We start from the raw sequence: 21,362 nt of genomic DNA, 5'->3' as shown, positions 1-21,362 counted from the left end.
CAGTGAACTTCTTTCTGAAACTCGCTACAAAGCGATCTGTTAAAACCAGGATTTACTGTAGATCGATTTATCCATCTTCACCACCCTTGAGGTCGGAGATGTCCAGAGATTCACTACACTCTCAGATCCTGCAAGTTCACACCTTGAACCCCACAGCCCTGAAATTGTTCCCATTTCTGGTCCTTTCTCCCAAATCCCTTTCAAAAGTTCCCATTGATTCTTCTTCCGCTGTCCTTCCAAGCAACTTTGACCCATATTGCAGCAAGTTATTCGATAAAAAGAATACCATTTCTTTCCCCTCCTCTGCTCATCCTGAAACATGACCAGTTAGCTGGAGGATGTTGTACTGTTTACATCCCCTATCTCAGTTCAGACTTGGCTTCTGTGGAGGACCTTCATTCAACCTGGATACTACCATCTCACTAGGCACCATGATAACGTTTTTTTTGCACCTAAGTCACATTCTGTTCATGGCAATAGGCTCTACATTTTTCTTTACACTTCAGCGGCTGCGGAGGGTTGAGGTCCCGACCACGGGGGAAAATGGAGGAGGACTGACCAAATTTTGTGCCTTCCACCACAGTGATGAATGCTGTGGTGAATGTTTATGTTACATTTTTATTGTGTTTTTGTGTGTCCTTTTTTTCATTGTACCGCTGCTGGAAAATCCATTTCACTTGCACTTTATGTGCAAGTGACGAATAAAACTGATTGATTGATTGATGACATTATAAATCATCAATTAGTTCTTGAATTTATATCCCCTTTTGAGGACAAGAGTTTATATTTTCATTTAGGATTTGCTACTTTTAACAAATGTTTCTCTGACCATTTTGCCTATTTATATGGAGAACATTTGCAAAGTAGTTTCTTTTGGGAGCTTGTGTTCAATTATGCAATAATTGAACTGTCCACCTCCTTAGGAAATAACCTCATAATCACCAGCATTTGCTAGTTAATTGAGAATTACAATCACATGGTCTCTTAGGTACAAATTTACATGAGAGCCCCAGGCCATGATGTCTTTGACATGACCTCATCAATGGAAACAAAGATTCTCACCAGCTTTGATTTAATTGTTAAACAGTTCTGTTTCTAACTGGAAACAAAATGGAAACATTTTATTTTCCCTGTGCGCTGAAGGAGGTTGTAAGGAAATAAATGGGAGAATGGAACTAATAGGAATACTCTGGGAGCAGGCATAGACTCAGTGGGTCAAATGGCCTGCCTCTATGCCGACTGTAAAATATAGAAAATAAAATATGAATGTGATGGAACCAAATTTCAGTGGTGGAAGTCAATGCATCCTCATTTTTCGCAACAAATGAGGCCAGGTTTCTATTTCCACACCTCCCTACTTCTACACTCCCTTTCTAGGGTGAAGGTCTGATAGTTAACATGGGAGCTCAGAGCAGGAATAGGCCATTCAGGTCTGCCCTGGAATTTATTCAGATCATGGCTGATCTGATTGCGACCTCAACTCCACATTCCCATCCATCTCTCAGCCGCTACCTTTGCCTGACAGATAATCAGGCTGTGTCTCCACTGGCCTTTGAGAAAGAAAGTCCCAAAACGTGCAGACATCAGCCAGGGAGAATATTGCCCCGCCCCCTCCTTTAAATGAGCTACCCCTTAATTTTCCATCAGTGACTCACATTCACAGGCAACTTCCTCCAGGGCCATAGTGGAGATCTGCCCCATTGCTTCATTAATACACTTGCTCTTCATCACTAGTTTACAGTTTGGGGGATGCACTTTCAAGTGTGCAGTTTCTAACTTTGTACTCACAATAGCTGCTGCAACAACAAAGGTTTATTTAAGTGTCTCTATGCAAGTAAGTTTACATGCGCATATTTTTAGATTTTGGTCTGGAGCATTAATAGCATAGAACTCTTCATGAAAAATGCTGTTAATCATCCGTTTGTTTTCTGTGGTGCAACAGAGTGAAGAGTGTTTCACATAATTCTGGACATTAGACTAGGCACGTTCTGCCTTGAGACCCCTTATGCCCCTGTTCTGTCTTCAACATCATACAAAAGGGGTGATGATGTTCACTGTGCATTTCTCCTTTTGAACTCTTGAAGAGAATTTGAAATACATTGTCCAGGAGTGATCACCACACACTGAGCATGCCTGTGAAGACCTCTTCCCAATGTAGTGGTAGACTGGATATATTGGCCACACGGGACCCCTCTAAACTTCTCCTCCTCCAGCCTCTCATCTCAGCACTGCAAGGAATCCCTTCCGCTCCTCAACACCTAATCTCCTATCATCTTCTCTCATTCCGCCAGGTGCCTCTTTATGTTCTTCCTTCCCCCACTCTAAGGAATAAAGCCCCACTTTGCCTCTCTCCCCTCATTCCCCAATTCCTTAACTGGCCCCAGACCAGAATAATCAGCCACACCTTGTTCTAGGGCATCCTGAGTTTGTCAAATAATCGATCAAAACACATATTTATGTATTAAAGAGGGAACTGCAGATGCTGGAGAATCGAAGGTTACACAGAAAAGCTGGAGAAACTCAGCGGGTGCAGCAGCATCTATGGAGCGAAGGAAATAGGCAACGTTTCGGGCCGAAACCCTTCTTCAGACTGATCAGGGGTGGGGGTGGGTGGGGACAAGAAAGGGAAAAGGAGGAGTAGCCTGAAGGCTGGAGGGTGGGAGGAGACAGCAGGGGAGCTGAGGAAGGGGAGGAGACAGCAAGGACTAACAGAATTGGGAGAAGTCGATGTTCATGCCCCCGGGGTGTAGACTCCCCAAACGGAATATGAGGTGCTGTTCCTCCAATTTCCGGTGCTGCTCGCTGTGGCCATGGAGGAGACCCAGGACAGAGAGGTCAGAGGCGGAGTGGGAGGGGGAGTTGAAGTGCTGAGCCACCGGGAGGTCAGCTAGGTTATTGCGGACCGAGCGGAGGTGTTCGGCGAAACGATCGCCCAACCTCCGCTTGGTCTCACCGATATAGATCTGCTGACATCTAGAGCAGCGGACGCAATAGATGAGGTTGGAAGAGATGCAGGTGAACCTCTGTCGCACCTGGAACGATTGCTTGGGTCCCTGAAAGGAGTTGATGATCAGTCTGAAGAAGGGTTTCGGCCCGAAACGTTGCCTATTTCCTTCGCTCCATAGATGCTGCTGCACCCGCTGAGTTTCTCCAGCTTTTCTGTGTAACATATTTATGTATATTTGGCTCTATTCAATACAAAGAAAGGTAACTGCAAATTATTGCTAATATATGCAGGGTTTTTTTTTACATTACCTCTACTGCTCCTGAGAGTTTTTTAATTGAATCCAGAAATAATTATGAAACATGTTGCTTTATATTTTAGGTTAAGCAATGTCAACCATCCACTCTCACCCCGACTCTTGTTAAAATCACTGGATCAATCCCTTCCACAGGGCCTGTCTGGTCACCTTTCCCCAATCTGTCTCCTTAACATCTTGCTATTGAAGGCAAAAGGAGCAGAGAGATGATGAAGCCATTTTTTTGTTGCTCAACCAGGGTGTAGGAAACAGGTTCAGTCATTCAGGGCAGAATTGGATAAATACTTCCAAAAAATAAAAGGAATTTGCGTAAGGGAAGAGCAGAGGAGGAAAATAATTGGGGTCCTCATTCATAGGGTTGTGACCTGCACAGTGGGCTGAATGGCCTTCCTCTGGGCTGTATCATCCTGTGATTATAGGATTTCCTTTTGATGGGCCATATTATCTCTTCACCAACCCATTGGGTTCCCATTCCAGGAGAATTGTACCCAGTCAATCTTTGAAAAGCCATTTTCCCCAATCTGCTTTTTTTTCTCCATTTTTTTTAGGAGTTATGCTAATGTTTGCCTTTCTTTTACATTCAACTTTACGCTATGTTGTTGCTATGTTGCAATTATTGCTAATGGAATGGTAAAACCAAGACCTGAACTAATTCTTCTAGCGTTAAAAATCACTATAAGGTCCATTACAGATAGTTATATAGCCCAGAGACGGGCACAGAAAAAAGTATCCCTTTATTCAGTTGAATGAATAAATCTATTGTTCAGACCAACTGACTGAAACTACCATATTTTCGTTTTTAAAAAAAGATTCCGTTTTCCCAACATAGGCACAAAGAGCTGGAGTAACTCAGTGATTAGGCAGCATCTCTGGAGACAAGAAATAGGTGAGATTTTGGGTCAGACCTTTCTTCATACTGCGTTCCATCCCGAAACGTCACCTGTTCCTTTTCTCCAGTGATGCTGCCTGACCCGCTGAGTTGCTCCAACACTTTGTATCTCAAGGGCCTGTCCCACTGTGGCGACCTAATTGGCGAGTTTAGGAGAGTTTGAAAAAGTGTCATGTTGAAGACCTCCTTCGAATATGTTGAAGACTAGCTTCAACTAGCTTTGGGAAAATTGGACACCAAATAGTTGAGAGTGAAGATGATCTCCTTCGACTTCCCTTCGACTATGTTGAAGACTATCTACGACTACCATCGACTACCTTTGATTACCCTCGATTACCCACGAATAACATGCCGATCTACTATGACCTACTTCGACTAAACCCCCAAGTAAAAAAAATATTGATTTTTTTTCCATGGTGACCTTTTTTTTACTCGTGGGCATTTTTCAACGTGTTGAAAAATACGCCGCGACCTAGCTGAGGCCTCAAGTACGCGGGAACCACTCTCGAGCATGAAGGAGTGTTGCAAAGACCTCCTAGGACCTCGTGTCGACCATGCTGCGAGTATAAGTCGAGGGCAAACTCTTCTGAACTCGTGGATTAGGTCGCCGCAGTGGGACAGCCCCTTAAGATTAGTTTTCCCAATTATTCTCTAGGGATGAAATACTGCCACCCTTAACTATAGATGACTCCGAACTTTTGTCAATGTGGTTGACTCTTGACTGCCCTTGCAAGCAGAACCAAAATGAGTGGTGGGGTCTTTTTCGCAACATGGACTGCGCTGGTTCAAGAGGATAGAACACCATCACCTTCTCTAGGCAATGGCCTGGGATTGCTGACATACCAAAAACAATGCAAGGATCTTTCCTTCTTGTCTTGGCATTGCTAGATGGCAGAGGTCGGCAAGCAGCTATTTGATTCTATGAGGAGTGCATGAGGGAGAGACACCTCCATCACATCCTTTCTGCTTCAGATTTCCACCATGCGCAGTCTTTTATGCAATAAAGATTTATGACTGTTATATTGTAAGCCATTGTATCAGCACAATGGCTTAACAGTATCATATGAATAGCATACATTGTCCCGACCCAATGTTAAGTTCTGCTAACTGTGCGCATCACATTGCATTATTGTACATTAACGTCTTATGTAAAAGCAAATGAAAACGTTTTTGTTTTTAATGGCAATTGTGTCTTTTAAATCCCGTGAACGTACAAATGCTTATTTGCCAGACATCCTGGTCGCCTGTTTCACAAGGGTGTGGTTTACAGCCAAGTCTCAGGCTGAATGTTGAAAAATGGCTTGTTAATCTTCAAGTAAAGTTCCAGCTTCAGATTCACTGGTTCCTGCCCTCCAGCAAGGATGAAAGGTCACCAGTCTGAAATATTGACTCTATTTCTCTCTTCATAGATGCTGAATTATCTAGGGTTTTTTTTTCCTCATTTGATTTGTGAATCTTTTTTTGTAAACTGATACATTGATATCAATAATTAAACTTCAAGAAACCCATATCAGTTGAAGCACTTTCAGTTTATGATGCTATGAATTGGTAATTACAGATAAAAGGCCAAGTTGCAATCGGTTGTATGATTGTAATTGGTGTAAGTGTACCTGCCCAAGCGCATCCTAATTCCACGGAGCTTGGCGTTTATTGAAAAGTCCATTTTCTCAAATCAATTCAATTTGTAGCTGGTCATCAGATTGAATGAAATTAATTTATTAATATTCTCTCTTAAATGCCGTTGTAATTACATTTGCTTCAGTCAGCTTCACACACCAATGAGTAGCTATTACATAGTCCAAAGAGGAATGTAGTCTCAAGGGAAGATTAAACCAGCTTTGCAAGCTTGTTCTGTGTGTTGCTGCACAACATTTTACCATCTCAGCTGGGAGTTCCTTACTCCAGCTGTAACACTACCTACCAGATGAACAGGGAGGGTTTAAGAGTTACAAATGTAATGAGCTCGGTACACAATCTAGGCTAGTGTGTACGATGAAATTGACCTCTGAAATATGGTTCTATTGAAGTTGATGAAAACTCACTTGTGTTACTATTGAAACTACTGCCCACACTTTCCCCAGTCCTGTATTTCCCTCAATCAGATAGATAGATATAGATATGCCATTTATTGTCACTATACATGTACAGTGAAACTGAAAGCTACTCGTACTCAGTGCATACAATTTAGCACAAAAAACAAGAAACAGAAAAAAAAAAAAAAAAAAAACAGAAGGGAGATGGGGGGGGGGACATATATACATATATCATATATACATATATACAGATGGAAGTCCGTGTTGGGCGGTGTAGTCAGTGCATGTGTGAATTTGAATTTATGGTAGATATAATTCTCGGAAAGCAACTATTCCTGAGTCTGTTTGTGTTGGGTCAGTCTTATTGATTGAATCCCAACAGAAATTAGCTCCATCTCCGGGTTCTGTGGGGCAGGGCTTCATCACTGGGTTCTGCAGCATTCCAGCGGAACTGGGCTCCATCGAAGGATTCTGCAGAGTCGCAGCAGAACTGGGCTCCATCCTTAGACTCTCTGGGATCACAGGATCCCAGCCGCCAGGCAAATAGTCAGACTTAGTACCAGATTAGTGGCAATTCCCTTCAGAACTACCTGCATTACCCAGTGAGATTTGTGTTCACACCCACAAAGGTGGTTAACTTCTGACCCAGGAAGCACAGCATAGCTTGATGGTGCTGATCATTTTTAGGTTAATTTACAGCGCGGAAACAGACCACTCGGCCCATCGAGTCTGTGCCGACCAGCGATCACCCCGCACACTAGAACTATCCAACATTTTGTGTCTATCCTTGGTAATAACCAGCACCTACAGTTCCTTGTTATTGCATCTGCTTCCATTTGGTCTCTATCCCTCCATTCCCTTTTTGTTCATGTGGCTAAATGCTTCTTACTTGCGTAGTTGTAATTGCTTCCTCCACTTCCCTGCCAGCTGGTTACAGGATGGACCACTCTTTGGGCAAAAATAAAAATTGCCTCCTAACTATCCTTTAAACTTTCCCCTCTCACCGTAAAGCTATGCCCTCTAGTATTTGACATTTCCGTTCCGGGGGCAAAAGACTCTTACTATCTCCTGTATCTATGCCTCGCACAATTTCAATCTGATCGGCCCCTCAAACTTCAACACTCCTTCTCCAATCTAGGCAGCATCCCAATGTAACAGCACCGAGCAAAGTTGAACTGCGGCATTGTGGTTGATGCTTGTCCACACTGCAAGACGGGCGGCACTTTGTGTAGGGTGTCTGGCCAAAAGAAATGTCTTACCATCTGGTTTGCTAAGCTTACTTTAATGTCTTTTATTTCTGGTTGCATTCTTTGGGAGACATTTGATTTTAATTATGGAACAGCCTTGTGAGGTCTCAGAAACTCTGCTGCAAAACAGGATGTTGTTTTGTCTTCCGTGGTTAATTAGCCTCTGTGGGTTAGTTAGGATAGTTCAGTGCTCTAAATGGTATCCCCAAGGACCTGAGTTTGCACTCACAGTCCCTCTCTGGGCATGGCCTACTCAGCACTGAGGAGAGATTACATTTCTGTGGGTGGATCTGTGTGCGACTTTTAAAGGATTATAACCTCGCCTCAAGAGGATTGCCTCCATCAATGTCATTTAAGTTTATTAGGTGAATTATTGTCACGTGCACTGAGATACAGTGAAGACTTTTATTTTGCATGCTATCCAATTAAATCAGATAATCATACAATACAATAAGAAGAGTTCTATTGCATCAATTCCAAAGACAAAGTCGAATGCCCGCAATAAGGTAGAGATTGATTAGACAGTCCCCAAGTTTATGGAAGGACTTAGTTTATGTTTATCAGAATCAGAATCGCACTTTATTCGGCAAGTATATTATGTAACATGTGAGGAATTTCATTGGCCAGGTCAGTCATACAATTAAAAGTAACAGATCACTTCAAAAACACATTTTAACATGAACATCCACCACAGTGACTCCTACACATTCCTCACTGTGATGGAAGGCGAAATAAAGTTCAAGTCCTTCCCTTAGTTCTTCCTCGGTCGTGGGCCTCGAGCCCCCTTTGACGGGATGATCATAACTCCCATAGCCAGCAGCATTCGGGCCCTCTGCATCGAGGCGATCTGCTCCTGCATCGTGGGGGTGTCAGCTCCCACGCGCTGGATGATCGAACCTCGCGTCAGGGCTTGTGAACCTTCCGCGGCGACGGAGCTCCCGACTCGGCCTCACGGGCCCTTGATGTTGATTCCACGGTGGGAGCGATCCCAGGCAAGGGATCTGTTCCGATGTTAAGTCCGCGCCCCGCGATAAGGCTCAAAGTCAGCCCGAGGAGGATTCCAGCTCCATCGATGGAAGGTCGCAGAGCCCGGAGAATGTGATCCGAAAATTGATCTAATCTCCGGGAAGGTAAGAACCTGAAAAAACTTTTCCCCCATTCCCCTCCCCCTGCATAAAACAAACCGAAGAACATGAAAAGAAAACTTTTAACAAACTAAAAAATACCAAAAAGGCCGGCCGGCAGAAGGCGTTGAGGTGACGGCCGGTTCCGCCGTCACTCCCAGCCACCCAAGTACCGGCGGCCACTCACAGCCACCCAGGCTACTTCCCTCCCCGGCCACAATGCGGCGGCGCCGCGAACGGAGCACCGCGGCAGCGGTAAGTGAGTTGCTGGCATGATCTCCGACCCCCTCCTTCTCAACTCTCCTGCCCTCCCCGCAACTTTACCCCTGGCGGCCCAGCCAAGTTTACTACTTGGTGCAGCCCATGCCGTGCTGACCCGGGCCAGACTCCCCACACACTGTGGAAAGAAACTCTTCCCCCCCCCCACCAGCGGCGCTGTCCTTTTACAGCCGCTTCCCACTTCACACAGTTCCAGGGTCGAAGGCGTGGCAGGTTCCGCAGAGCAGTTGCTAAGAGAGTGCCATTGCTCAGCCTAACCTTCGCCCTCCAAGACGCAGGTACATTTTCAGGCCTTATTATAGAGTAAAAAATAGAGTCTTGGACGTTGGGAAATACGGTAACTTTTTGGGAATCCCGCACCAGCACCCCCAAGTCCCTTTGCACCTCCGATTTCTGAATTCTCTCCCCATTTAAAAAAAGTCTATGATTTTTATTGCTACTACCAAAATGCATGACTCCACATTTTGTTTTCCTGACTTCCGTCTGCCACTTCTTTGCCCACTATCCCAACCTGCCTAAATCCTTCTCCAGAGTCCCTGCTTTCTCTACACTATTTGCCTCTCCACCTATCTTCGTATCATCTGCAAACGTGGCCACAGAACCTTCAATCCCCTCATCCAAATCGTTGATATACAACGTGAAGAGTGGCGGCCCCAGCAGTGACCCCTGCGGAACACCATTAGTCACCGACAGACAACCAGAAAAAGGCACTTTTATTGTCACTCTTTGCCATCTGCCATCCAGCCAAGCTCCTACCCATGTTAGTATCTTCCCTCTGATACCATGGGCTTCCATCTTCTTTAGTAGCCTCACATGCGACACCTTATCAAAGGCCTTCTGAAAATCTAGGTAAATATCATCCACTGACTCTCCTTTGTCTATCCAGCTATTTACTTCCTCAAAGTGTAGATGGAGTTAATGGCAGAGAGTCTGGCACTTCGGGCTACATTCACAACTCTCTTTAATTTCTTGTGGTCTTGAGAAGAGCTGTTCCCACCCCAAGCTTGTGATCAACCCAACAGTAGGAATTCTACAGTGCATTTGTAGAAGTTTGGAAGAGTCATTGGAAACATGCCGAATTTGTTCGGTCTCCTGAGAGAAGTAGAGGTGTTGGTGTTCTTTCTTGGCTTGCTTCAATGTGTTGGCATAATCCGAAATAGCGTGTGAAGCCAAAGGAGTGCAGAATTGCTAGAGGTGTCATTTTTCAGATGGTTTGATCACTAGGGTAAGAATAAAAGATCCCATGACACAGTTTCAGAGGCGGGGAATAGAAACATAGAAAATAGGTGCAGGAGTAGGCCATTCGGCCCTTCGAGCCTGCACCGCCATTTAATATGATCATGGCTGATCATCCAACTCAGTATCCTGTACCTGCCTTCTCTCCATGCCCCCTGATCCCTTTAGCCACAAGGGCCACATCTAGCTCTTAAATATAGCCAATGAACTGACCTCAACTACCTTCTGTGGCAAAGAATTCCACAGATTCACCACTCTCTGTGTGAAAATTTATTTTCTCATCTCGGTCCTAAAAGACTTCCCCCTTATCCTTAAACTGTGACCCCTTGTTCTGGACTTCCCCGACATCGGGAACAATCTTCCTGCATCTAGCCCGTCCAACCACTTAAGAATTTTGTAAATTTCTATAAGATCCCCCCTCAATCTTCTAATTTCTAGCGAGTACAAGCCGAGTCTATCCAGTCTTTCTTCATATGAAAGTCCTGACATCCCAGGAATCCGTCTGGTGAACCTTCTCTGTACTCTCTCTATGGCAAGAATGTCTTTCCTCAGATTAGGAGACCAAAACTGTACGCAATACTCCAGGTGTGGTCTCACCAAGGCCCTGTACAACTGCAGTGGAACCTCCCTGCTCCTGTACTCAAATCCTTTTGCAATGAATGTGAACATACCATTCGCTTTCTTCACTGCCTGCTGCACGGCTACTTTCAATGACTAGTGTACCATGACACCCAGGTCTCGTTGCATCTCATCTTTTCCTAATCGGCCACCATTCAGATAATAGTCTGCTTTCCTGTTCTTGCCACCAAAGTGGATAACCTCACATTTATCCACATTATACTGCATCTGCCATGCATTTGCCCACTCACCCAACCTATCCAAGTCACCTTGCAGCCTCCTAGCATCCTCCTCACAGCTAACACTGCCCCCCAGCTTAATGTCATCCACAAACTTGGAGATGTTGCATTCAATTCCCTCGTCCAAATCATTAATATATATCGTAAATAGCTGGGGTCCCAGCACTGAGCCTTGCGGTATCACACTAGTCACTGCCTGCCATTGTGAAAAGGACTCGTTTACTCCTACTCTTTGCTTCCTGTCTGTCAGCCAGTTCTCTATCCTCATCAATACTGAACCCCCAATACCGTGTGCTTTAAGTTTGTATTCTAATCTCTTATGTGGAACCTTGTCGAAAGCCTTCTGAAAGTCCAGATATAACACATCCACTGGTTCTCCCTTATCCACTCTACTAGTTACATCCTCGAAAAATTCTATAAGATTCGTCAGACATGATTTACCTTTCATAAATCCATGCTGATGTTGTCCAATGATTTCACCACTTTCCAAATCGTGCTACGTTTCCTCGCCAAGATTTATCCTGCAGTCAATGTTGCTAAGATGCTACAGAGCAGGCCGACACACCCTCCCAGCAGCTTAATAAGTTTCTTATCTCTCCTTCTCATCCTGATGAAGGGTTACTGATCTGAAATGTTGATTCTGTTTCTCTTCCCACAGATGCGGCCTGACCTGGTCAGTGTTTCCTGCATTTTCTGTTTTTGGTGAATTTTTTAAACTTTTTAGTAGTTTCCATCTGACTTGCGTTGTAATATATTGAATGTGACAAGAGGATGGGAATTGTTGTATTGTCATTGTCTACATAGGGTGAAATACAAGAGTTGGATTGAGTCAATCCAATTAAAGTTGGCTTTCTATTTCAGTTTGTTAATTTAACACCAAACTGATTTAATTTATGGCACATGTATTACAAGCAACGTGTGGAAAGGCCTTGATTCCATCCAATGTCCCTCTCATGAGGTAGCATTAGTGTACCCTTTTATGATGTTGGAACACTTGCCATTGAATGAAGCTACTCTACAGACAGTTGACCCATTCAACACATTTTCAGCAAGACTGAATTGAGCAACGCTATCTCTGCATTGCCTGTGGTTTATGGATCTATGGATATGGTATATGGATCTTATAGAAACATATAAAATTCTTAAAGAATTGGACAGGCAAATCCAAGAAAAATGTTCCCGATGTTGGGGGAGTCCAGAACCAGGGGTCACTGTTTAAGAATAAGGTGTAGGTCATTTTGGGCTGAGTTGAGGAAAATCTTTTCACACAGAGTTGTGAATCTGTGGAATTCTCTGCCACAAAAGGCAGTGGAGGCCAGTTCACAATGTTTTCAAGAGAGAGTTAGATATAGCTCTTATGGCTAACAAAATCAGGGGATATGGGGAGAAAGTCAGAATGGGGTACTGATTTTGGATGATCAGCCATGATCATATTGAATGGCGGTGCTGGCTCGAAGGGCCGAATGTCCTACTCCTGCACCCATTTTCTATGTTTCCTGATCACCTGCAGACTCTCAATTCTGTCACCTCCACCCACCAAGAAGGACCACGTCATCAGGTGCATGGGAACAGCACCACTTCCGAGTCCCCCTCCAAGTCACATGCCATCTTGACATAGAACAATGTCACCAGCCTCTCATTATTGCTGTCTGTAAATCTTGAAATTCCTTCCAAGGGCATCAAAAACAAGAAGGCAACGTTTAAAGGTAGGACGTGAGATTTAAAGGGCATTTTAGGTGTGAGTTTCTGCATACACAAAATGAATGATATCTGGAACACAGTGCCAGAGGAGATGATGGAATCGGTTACAATTACTGAATACAATTAATGCGTTTACATCGCATTCAGACAGGCTCTCAAATAGACAAGGCACAGAGGGATACAGACTTACTGCATCAAATAGGATTGGGGTAGATCGGCAAAAATGCCAATGTCAACCTTTCATCCTCTGAAGAATCCTCTGTCATAACAATATTCAAAGGCCCTGCTTTTATGGTTCATTAGAAAGTTTCAGAGCCTCAGAGAAAAATGTTTACCTCATCGCAACATTCCTTTTTGGTCGTTGACAAGTTTCAGCTTGTTTGAAGCCGTCATCCTTTTCATCAAGGTCAATGCTGAAATTCAATACGTTATTTTACATTTTTAGAGTGATTGATGGCAGTATTTGAATTATGACAAATATGAGCTGAATTAATTTGTAGCTTTTAGCATTGTTCTTCCATGGTTTAACCTTTTCAGGTGCAATTCCCCACTGACACTTTTTATTGGTTAATTTATGTGCTGACACTACAAAAATCAATATGATATATATCATGGGCATTAGATTATGAATATATTCTTTCCTACACATGACATAATATATCATAGGCATGCAGTGATTTTCGAGCACTATAACGCACGTAGATTTTGTTTGAAATCTTAGTGCATGTAAAGTTAATTAAACTGAACACTTGTGAACATTATGTACAACTTTATGTATGGTATCGAATAACACCATAAGTGCCTAATGCCAACATGAGGAATCTCTGGACTTGACCATTCAGCCCCCCTCCAACAGCATTGCTTATCAATGTTTACAGAAAGCAGACTCAGTTTGAATTCGCTCTGGGTTGGACGAGGTCAATATTGATCTTTTAGTATGCAGAATAGTCATGTTACTGGACTAGAAGCTCAAAGGCCAGGATTGGTGGAGATCTCAGTTCAATTCCTGCCAGGGTTTGCTACAGAACTCAAATTCAGTTAATAATCTGGAATTTAAAAAAAATATATGGTTCAATGGTACTTTATTATCACAGGTGCAAGTACAGTAAATTAATTTATGTTTACAGATCATAATAAGTATAATAATAATAATAATAATATACATGTGCACTTGCATACACCATAGATAAGCATCTCAGATACAGTACAAGTGTATAGCAGCAGTATACAGAGACAGTGTACAGCATCACCAGATGTGTCGCCATTTTCAAGTGTCGGCTGTTGTAAGTGCAGGGCTCTTGACCTGACGATGAAGGCCCATTGTCCTGCCTGCATTTCAGGGTCGGTCTGGCTGAGCGTAGCCGCAGTGACCTCCTCGTACACGACCGTTCTGTGAATGTTCTAATGCAGCTGCATGGTTCCAGATAACATTGTTCATCCTACAAAGCACAGGAACAGTGACTAGGCTCAGGTGGGTGAACCTGAGGAACCAGCCCATCCATGGTCATGGCCGTCATTCATTTTGTGCTGTCATCTGCCTTCTCGATTACTTCTCACTGCCCCTGTTGATCACAGACATTGAAAAACAGTTGAAACAAATGTATCAGGCAACACAGTGTCGCAGCTGGTAGAGCTGCTGCCTCTCAGCGCCAGAGACCTGGGTTCGATCCTAACCTCGATTGTTTCTTTGAGGTGTTTGCACATTCTCCATGCAAGTGCATGGGATTCCTCTCGCATCCCAAAGGTGTGCAGGTTTGTTGGTTAATTGGCCTCTGTCAAATTGTAAAATCTGTTGGGATATGGGATGTGAAAGTGGGATAAAGTGTGAACGAGTGATTAATGGTCAATGTGGACTTAGTAGGCCCATAGGCCTGTTTCCATTCTGTATTTCTAAACTTAACTAAGGTAAACTAAATAGGCAAGGCATAGATTCCTAAGTTGAGCAAACGGGATTAGCGTAGATTGTCAAAAAGATTGTCACAGAAGTGATGGGTCAAATGGTCCGTTTCTGTGCTGTCCACCTCTGACTACAATTTATTTTGAATATGATGAGTTTTACATATCAATTAAAAAGTCAAGCCACTTTTCCAGGTATGATCTTTATAGAGGAGTTTAAAAATCTGAGGGGAATAGATAAGGTAAATCATAGAGGCTTTTACCAAGAGTAGGGTAATCAAGAACCAGAGGATATAAGTTTAAAGTAAGAGGGGAAACATTTAATAGAAACCTAAGGATAGAGGATGGTGGACATATAGGATGAGCTATCAGAGGTGATAGTTGAGGCAGGTATTATAACATAATTTAAAAGACATTTGGACAGGTACATGGATGGGAAAGGTTTGGAGGAATATGGGCCAAATTCAGGCAGGTGGGACTAGCATCAATGGGGCATCTTGCCTGGGCAAGTTAGGCCAAAGGGCCTGTTTCCATGCTGTATGACTATGACTCTGACATATTTCAATTGAGCAGGCCAGTGGCCAGCTGAGTAGCTGGATACAAAGTGCCTCCAGCTTGTTGGTCAGGAACAGTCTGCAACCTCTCCTGACTGAGTATGGAGTCCAGTGTATTCCAGATTTCTGCATTGCATTGCGTAAGAGTGAGGAAGCATCAGGTACAACAGCTAGTCAGCACTTACCCATGGGCCCACTATTTCCTATTTTGTGCCATACTGTTTTTTTTTTTAATTTGGTGACATAAATATATAATCCAATTGCAGGTGACTTTAAAAAATCTAAAGCTATTTGAAATACTATATACTATAGCATATATCATTTAAAAAAATTCTGGGTTTAATCATCTTCTGAAAACGATCCTCTGATTTAAGTACCTGGTGCCTTACTAAGCCCTGTGTTAGCTATCAACCCCAGTGGAATGATGAGGCAGAATGGTTGACTGAATGGATTTACAATTGATATGCGAATGTTAGTATATAAAACTTGGTAGTAATGAGGAAAAATTAATTATTGTCATACTTTCTCATTCAATAAAGTGATCTCATTTTTATTTTAAACCTCTAACTGCTCTATAGAATTCTGCTTGACCACTGACAAAGAACGTTAACCATGTTCTGCCACCAAAACCCCCGCTTTGTTTAGAATCAATAAGTGCATTCAGTTAAACAAGGCACAACTGTTGATCCATATTTAGTATGCTGATGGCTTGATGTTTTGTTACTGTGTTGAGCCTCGAATATTGTGCGTACTATGCTGCTGTTTCAGTTTGCATGATAACCCAATCAAATAATGGTGAAAATATTTCACATGAGTTTACTTTTTAATTTAATTTAGAATTAATAGAAGGTAATATTTGAATTTTGCATTAAGACCTGAAATTAGGTTTGCTGTAATGCTATGGAGTTGGTGGTGAAATGACTAAGGCTGCCTTTGTGAAATGCAGCATTGTTCTTGGATGTCATTTGAGAGGCCCACATTCATTGCTTGTACTTGTTGTTTGCAGCAGAGACAGATGTTACTTCGAACAATGAATCCTCCTCACACAAGAAGGTGGTGGCGACAGGCTCCAAGAGAGCAGTGGACCCAAAAGTTGCCAACACAGCTGAGCCAGCTGTCCGCCCTCACTTGGTCCGCCTCTTTTCTCGTGACGCGCCAGGACGTGAAGACAACACCTTCAAAGACCGCCCATCAGTATCTGAAGAACTCCAGGCCATCCATGAGGATAGCTCAGTTCCTGTGGCGGACCCGCATTTGATGGAAGTGCAGAAACAGAGCTCACAAACGTTAAGTAGTTCAGACAAAAAGAAGGGACAAGGAGCAAAACAGATGGCGTCGGCAAGCACCTCAGACCACACTAGGCATGCAGGAGCCCATTCAAGGCAAAGAGACTCTGGTCTACTTGACCAGCTGGGAAAATTTTTTGGACAAGAAGGATCCAGGAAAGTACCCGAAAAAGGAAAGGTGAGCTCAGAGGGATAAGGACTAAGCAGCTGCTTAAAACCCTCGGAAGAGGGTTCCACAAACTGTCCCTGTGTCAACAAGAATTGAAATAGCCATTCGCCCATTCCAAATTCTATGTTGGAGCTTTTTATTAATAATTAATTCCTGTTTTTCCATTGGTTTCTTTAATTGGCTTGCTTGGAATATTGAAAGAGTCAGTAGCATTACGTTTGTTGCGAAAGGCATGCATGTTTGATGTGTAGATAATAAAATGGTTTCTGGTGAACAGGAATGTATTGCAGAACAGTGGCATACTCCAAAGGGAACAAAGACTCAATCTTTTGAGGGTCTTGTGGTTTCTGGGCAACTAATGTGTAAAATACGATACCAAGAATTTTACAAATCCTTGATGCTTTGTCATTGAGGATAGAATGATTTAAATTGAGAAGGGCCATGGGGTATCTGGATGTTTGATAAAATTGGAAACATTCAGTAGGTTAGCAGCATCCTCCTTTAGATAGGATCGATGCCTTTTAATTTTGAATGTTTGGACATGAATCTCCTGAGGAATCAGCTGGACGATACGCGACTCCCATGTAGGTTAAGATAGTTACACTCGCCAAAGGCAATGTCGTAAAGTTCTTGACTTTGGAGAGATACTGATAGATTTCCGACAAGAAATCATGTCCTTGAGACGTTGTTATGATCAGTTTAGTAATAAAAAATCAATCACTGAGAAAAAGTGATGTTTCTTTTTAGTTTTTGACCTCGCTGCAGATGCTATTCAAATCAATTGATAAACAAATTTAATTGCGTTGCTTTTATGTAATTGCCCATTTTAAAACAATGCTTAATTACTGTTAAAAACTGGGCACTTTTTACTTCAGGTAATTTGTTATATTATTTTATCCACAATTTTTCTTTGTTGCTATTGATGATTAATAATGCAGAACAGAAACCAATGACCAGCTGCCAAAGTTCTATTTTCACCACTGACCAGATCATCTCTTGTAGCTTTGTGTGCTCTATGTAAGTCAGGATTGCCAACTACTTTTCCCAAAGGAATCTTGTTTCAAAGAGTAGCATCCAAGTGGAGACTGAGAACAAAGTAAATGAGTACCCTGCATATTTCACGTATGGGTTTGTGGTAACAGTTTGCGACCACCACTATTGCTATTTTATAACTTCTGGACTATATGTGGACTCTTCAAAATAATATCCTACACTGGACTTAAAACAAAAGTGCTTTGGAACTTTGTAAATTTAAGTATTAGATTTGAATAAGAAGATTGTTAATGTTACTATATGTTGCAAAACCAAAATTAGTTGGTATAGAGATGATTTTTGAATCTGACTGAAATTATTTCTGGTAATGAAGATATGAATTTTCTTTCCCCATCTCTGTACTATATTTCACATGACTTGTCCGTTTTTTTTTTAAAGTATTGCATGTAACATTGACCTTTTCATGAAATTTGTAACTGGATCCATTTGTAGATTTATTTTTAAGCTGCACATTAAGAACAAGTACAAAGTTAAGGACGTTTTCAATTGCACTGTATTTCTTTGAGAAGCTCTAAGGTGAGAAATGTTATTGCTGAGAGGGATTATAGGTGTTTGTAACCCACATACCTCTCAGCGCTGCGGACCCTCGGTTATTGAGCCATGAGGTTTGGCGGAACCACAGAATTAAGAGATATAGAAGTTGGATCAGAAATTGAGGGGGGATCTTATAGAAACTTACAAAATTCTTAAGGGGTTGGACAGGCAAGATGCAGGAAGGTTGTTCCCAATGTTGGAGAAGTCCAGAACAAGGGGTCACAGTTTAAGGATAAGAGGGAAATCTTTTAGGACCGAGATGAGGAAAACATTTTTCACACAGAGAGTGGTGAATCTCTGGAATTTCTCTGCCACAGAAGGTAGTTGAGGCCAGTTCATTTGGCTATATTTAAGAGGGAGTTAGATGTTGCCCTTGTGGCTAAAGGGATCAGGGGGTATGGAGAGAAGGCAGGTACGGGATACTGAGTTGGATGATCAGCCATGATCATATTGAATGGCGGTGCTGGCTCGAAGGGCCGAATGGCCTACTCGTGCACCTATTTTCTATGTTTCTATCAGAAATTGTATAATTATAGTAGAGGCCCAGGTCTAATCAGAGGTGGGAGAAGTTAATCAGCTCCTGTTTCTGAACGTTCCTATGTTAGTCCTTTTGAAAGATGATCAGAACACTTTACGGTAAGGAATTGTTATGTTAGCAATATGGTGCATTGCACACTGTGTTTGTGACACAGCATAGGGTGGATAAGGAGTTATTGGTATTCTAAATAACCCATTGCAGTGAGATACTCCCATAAATGCATTGCCAATAATGATGCCAAAACGATCATCTTCCTGCTACTGTTTGAATTTTAATCATAACTAGAAAAGAAGGCCCTCTCCACCTCTTGGCTGCTGATTGCAAGAACAGGTTGATCCCAGGATATTGTCAGACTAGAGCTGTTTTGTGGTTTATTCATGGAAGGCATATCAATTATATTATGTGGTGCTCTCGGGGTAATTGATCGGGAGCTGATGTGTGGAAGCCATGAAAACTGAACGTAAAGGACTCCTTGGACCTACCATTAACCAAGGAGCCTTACCTTGGACCCATATTTAGTACAAAGAATTTAAACATAGAATGTTCAGATGTTAGGCAGCTTCTGTGGATAGGAAAACAGGGTAGATATCAGGTCGATTTTATTTTATATCAGAACTGTGAGGTACTGGGGTGCTGGCAATGTGGGGAACAAGCAGAGAGAATGAAATGAAAGATCCGTGATAGGGTGGGAGGCAGGAGTTTGGAGATAACAAAAGGGACAATGGTGAATGGGGAAAGAAACTGGTCCCATGACACAGGCTGGTATGGACTTGGTGTCGGTGGGAGTGGACCAGGGGATGAGTCATTGCCTGTCATGCCTTGCCTTATGAGCTCGACCCTATCATCGTACCCAATCAGAGCTTCTTCATGCATTGAGACACCATCTAAAGTTGTATTTGCTCCACGAGCACCCTGCCCTCTCTCTCTCTCCAACCCACTCTTGTTAATTTGCATTAGTTCTAAAGGTTTGGCCAAGCCATGAACCCAACCCACAGGGATGAACACAGCTGCCATTACACACTCGCTCTTTGTGCTAGATGTATGGTGACATTAAGCCTGATTTGCAGCAGAGTAGATTCTTTGGTGGAACAAAAGTGGCTGCTGGAATTTTGACATTCACAGCCTCCGAAGGATGACCCTTGAATTTTTCTCTTTCTTACACACGCACACACAAAATGTTCAAACATGCCATCAATAAATTTGCATCCATTTTTGCCAGCGAGAAGTGCCAGTTTGGCCAGTGCAGCTGGCAGTGTTGGTTTTGTGGAGTATTGTCACTGCAGTGTTTCAACAACAGTGACTGGAACCGCTGACCATGAACCAGGCACAATATGTCTTTATCTACTGCATGTTGCTCAAGTCGTTTGGCCGAGTTCAAAAGTCCTCTGTGTGCTGTGCATTAGGTTTAACTCATATTATATTTAATCCTTTTAAACCAGCTCTCCTCTAGGGTGGCACAGCGGCACAACTAACAACTGCGGTCTCACTGAGCTAGCAACCCAGGTTCAACTCTTGCTGCAGGTGTTGTCTGTGTGGGGTTTGCACGTTTCTCCCTCTGGCTGTGTATGTTTCCACTGGATGCTCCGTTTTCCTCCCACGTCCCAAATACTTGCGGGTCAGTCAGTTAATTGGTTGCTGTAAATTGCCTCTAGTGTGTAAGTGTGGGGTAGAATCTGGGGAGATTAGATGGTGATGGGAAGAATAGGATACAGGAAAAAGTAGTGGCAGGATAGGATTGCTTTAGAGGCGTGAGGATTCAATCTCCTTTGTCATAGAGAAATATGGAAAAGGTACTTTTGTACAAAATGATCAGGATCATTTTATACAAGGTCTTTAATCTTTGGAGCGCAGGTTAAGGGGGGACTTGATAGAGGTCTTTAAAATGATGAGAGGGATAGACAGAGTTGACGTGGATAAGCTTTTTCCCACTGAGAGCAGGGAAGATTCAAACAAGAGGACATGATTTGAGAATTAAGGGTCAAAAGTTTAGGGGTAACATGAGGGGGAACTTCTTTACTGAACGAGTGGTGGCTGTGTGGAATGAGCTTCCAGTGGAAGTGGTGGAGGCAGGTTCGATTTTATCATATAAAAATAAATTGGATAGGTATATGGATGGGAAAGGAATGGAGGGTTATGGTCTGAGTGCAGGAAGATGGGACTAGGTGAGAGTAAGTGTTTGGCACGGACTAGAAGGGCCGAGATGGCCTGTTTCCGTGCTGTAATTGTTATATGGTTATATCATGCTGATTAAATGGCTGCTGTTCATCTCCTGGAGTATTATAGATTGGGTGTAGTAATGATGCTGTTCCGTGCCTTCTGCTGTGGGTGTGAGTTTGCGGTGACTCGAGAGGTGTGGCAGCGGTATCACCTGCCTGGTGTCCGCACTTCATTAAATCATTACCATTGGGTGCTCCTAGTTTTATTTGGGCATCAAAGCAGCCTAACTGCTTAATTCAGAATTGGTGCCCTCAAACCCCTTGGCTCGGTGCCTTGTCACTCCACCCTACCCGATAAAAGACTCCCAATATGCCAGAGAATGCTTGCTAACACCTACCCCCCCACCCCCCCCCCCCCCAATCCTCCTTCTTCTCCGTTGTCATTTATTGTAGCCTTCTCACTAATCTGACCCTGTTTTCTCGCCCCTGCATAATTCTAGTCTCTTTATTCCATTGCAAAAGTAATGATGTGAAGATAAATTTAAAATTA

General features: G+C 42.9%; 1 protein-coding gene across 3 annotated transcripts in view; it reads left to right on the top strand.

The window, feature by feature from the left end:
• The window catches only part of mbpa (myelin basic protein a), a 156,306-nt gene that overhangs the window by 106,749 nt on the left and 28,195 nt on the right, over positions 1-21,362 (top strand). For all 3 annotated transcript variants that reach the window (XM_055634755.1, XM_055634757.1, XM_055634756.1), the window contains one exon: positions 16,083-16,540. In XM_055634755.1, the coding sequence (XP_055490730.1) occupies positions 16,083-16,540 (458 nt within the window). The remainder of the gene's footprint in view (positions 1-16,082; positions 16,541-21,362) is intronic.

The sequence above is a fragment of the Leucoraja erinacea genome, chromosome 4, assembly GCF_028641065.1.
Source record: "Leucoraja erinacea ecotype New England chromosome 4, Leri_hhj_1, whole genome shotgun sequence".
NCBI lineage: Eukaryota > Metazoa > Chordata > Chondrichthyes > Rajiformes > Rajidae > Leucoraja > Leucoraja erinaceus.
This window is presented reverse-complemented; position numbering and strand designations above follow the sequence as displayed.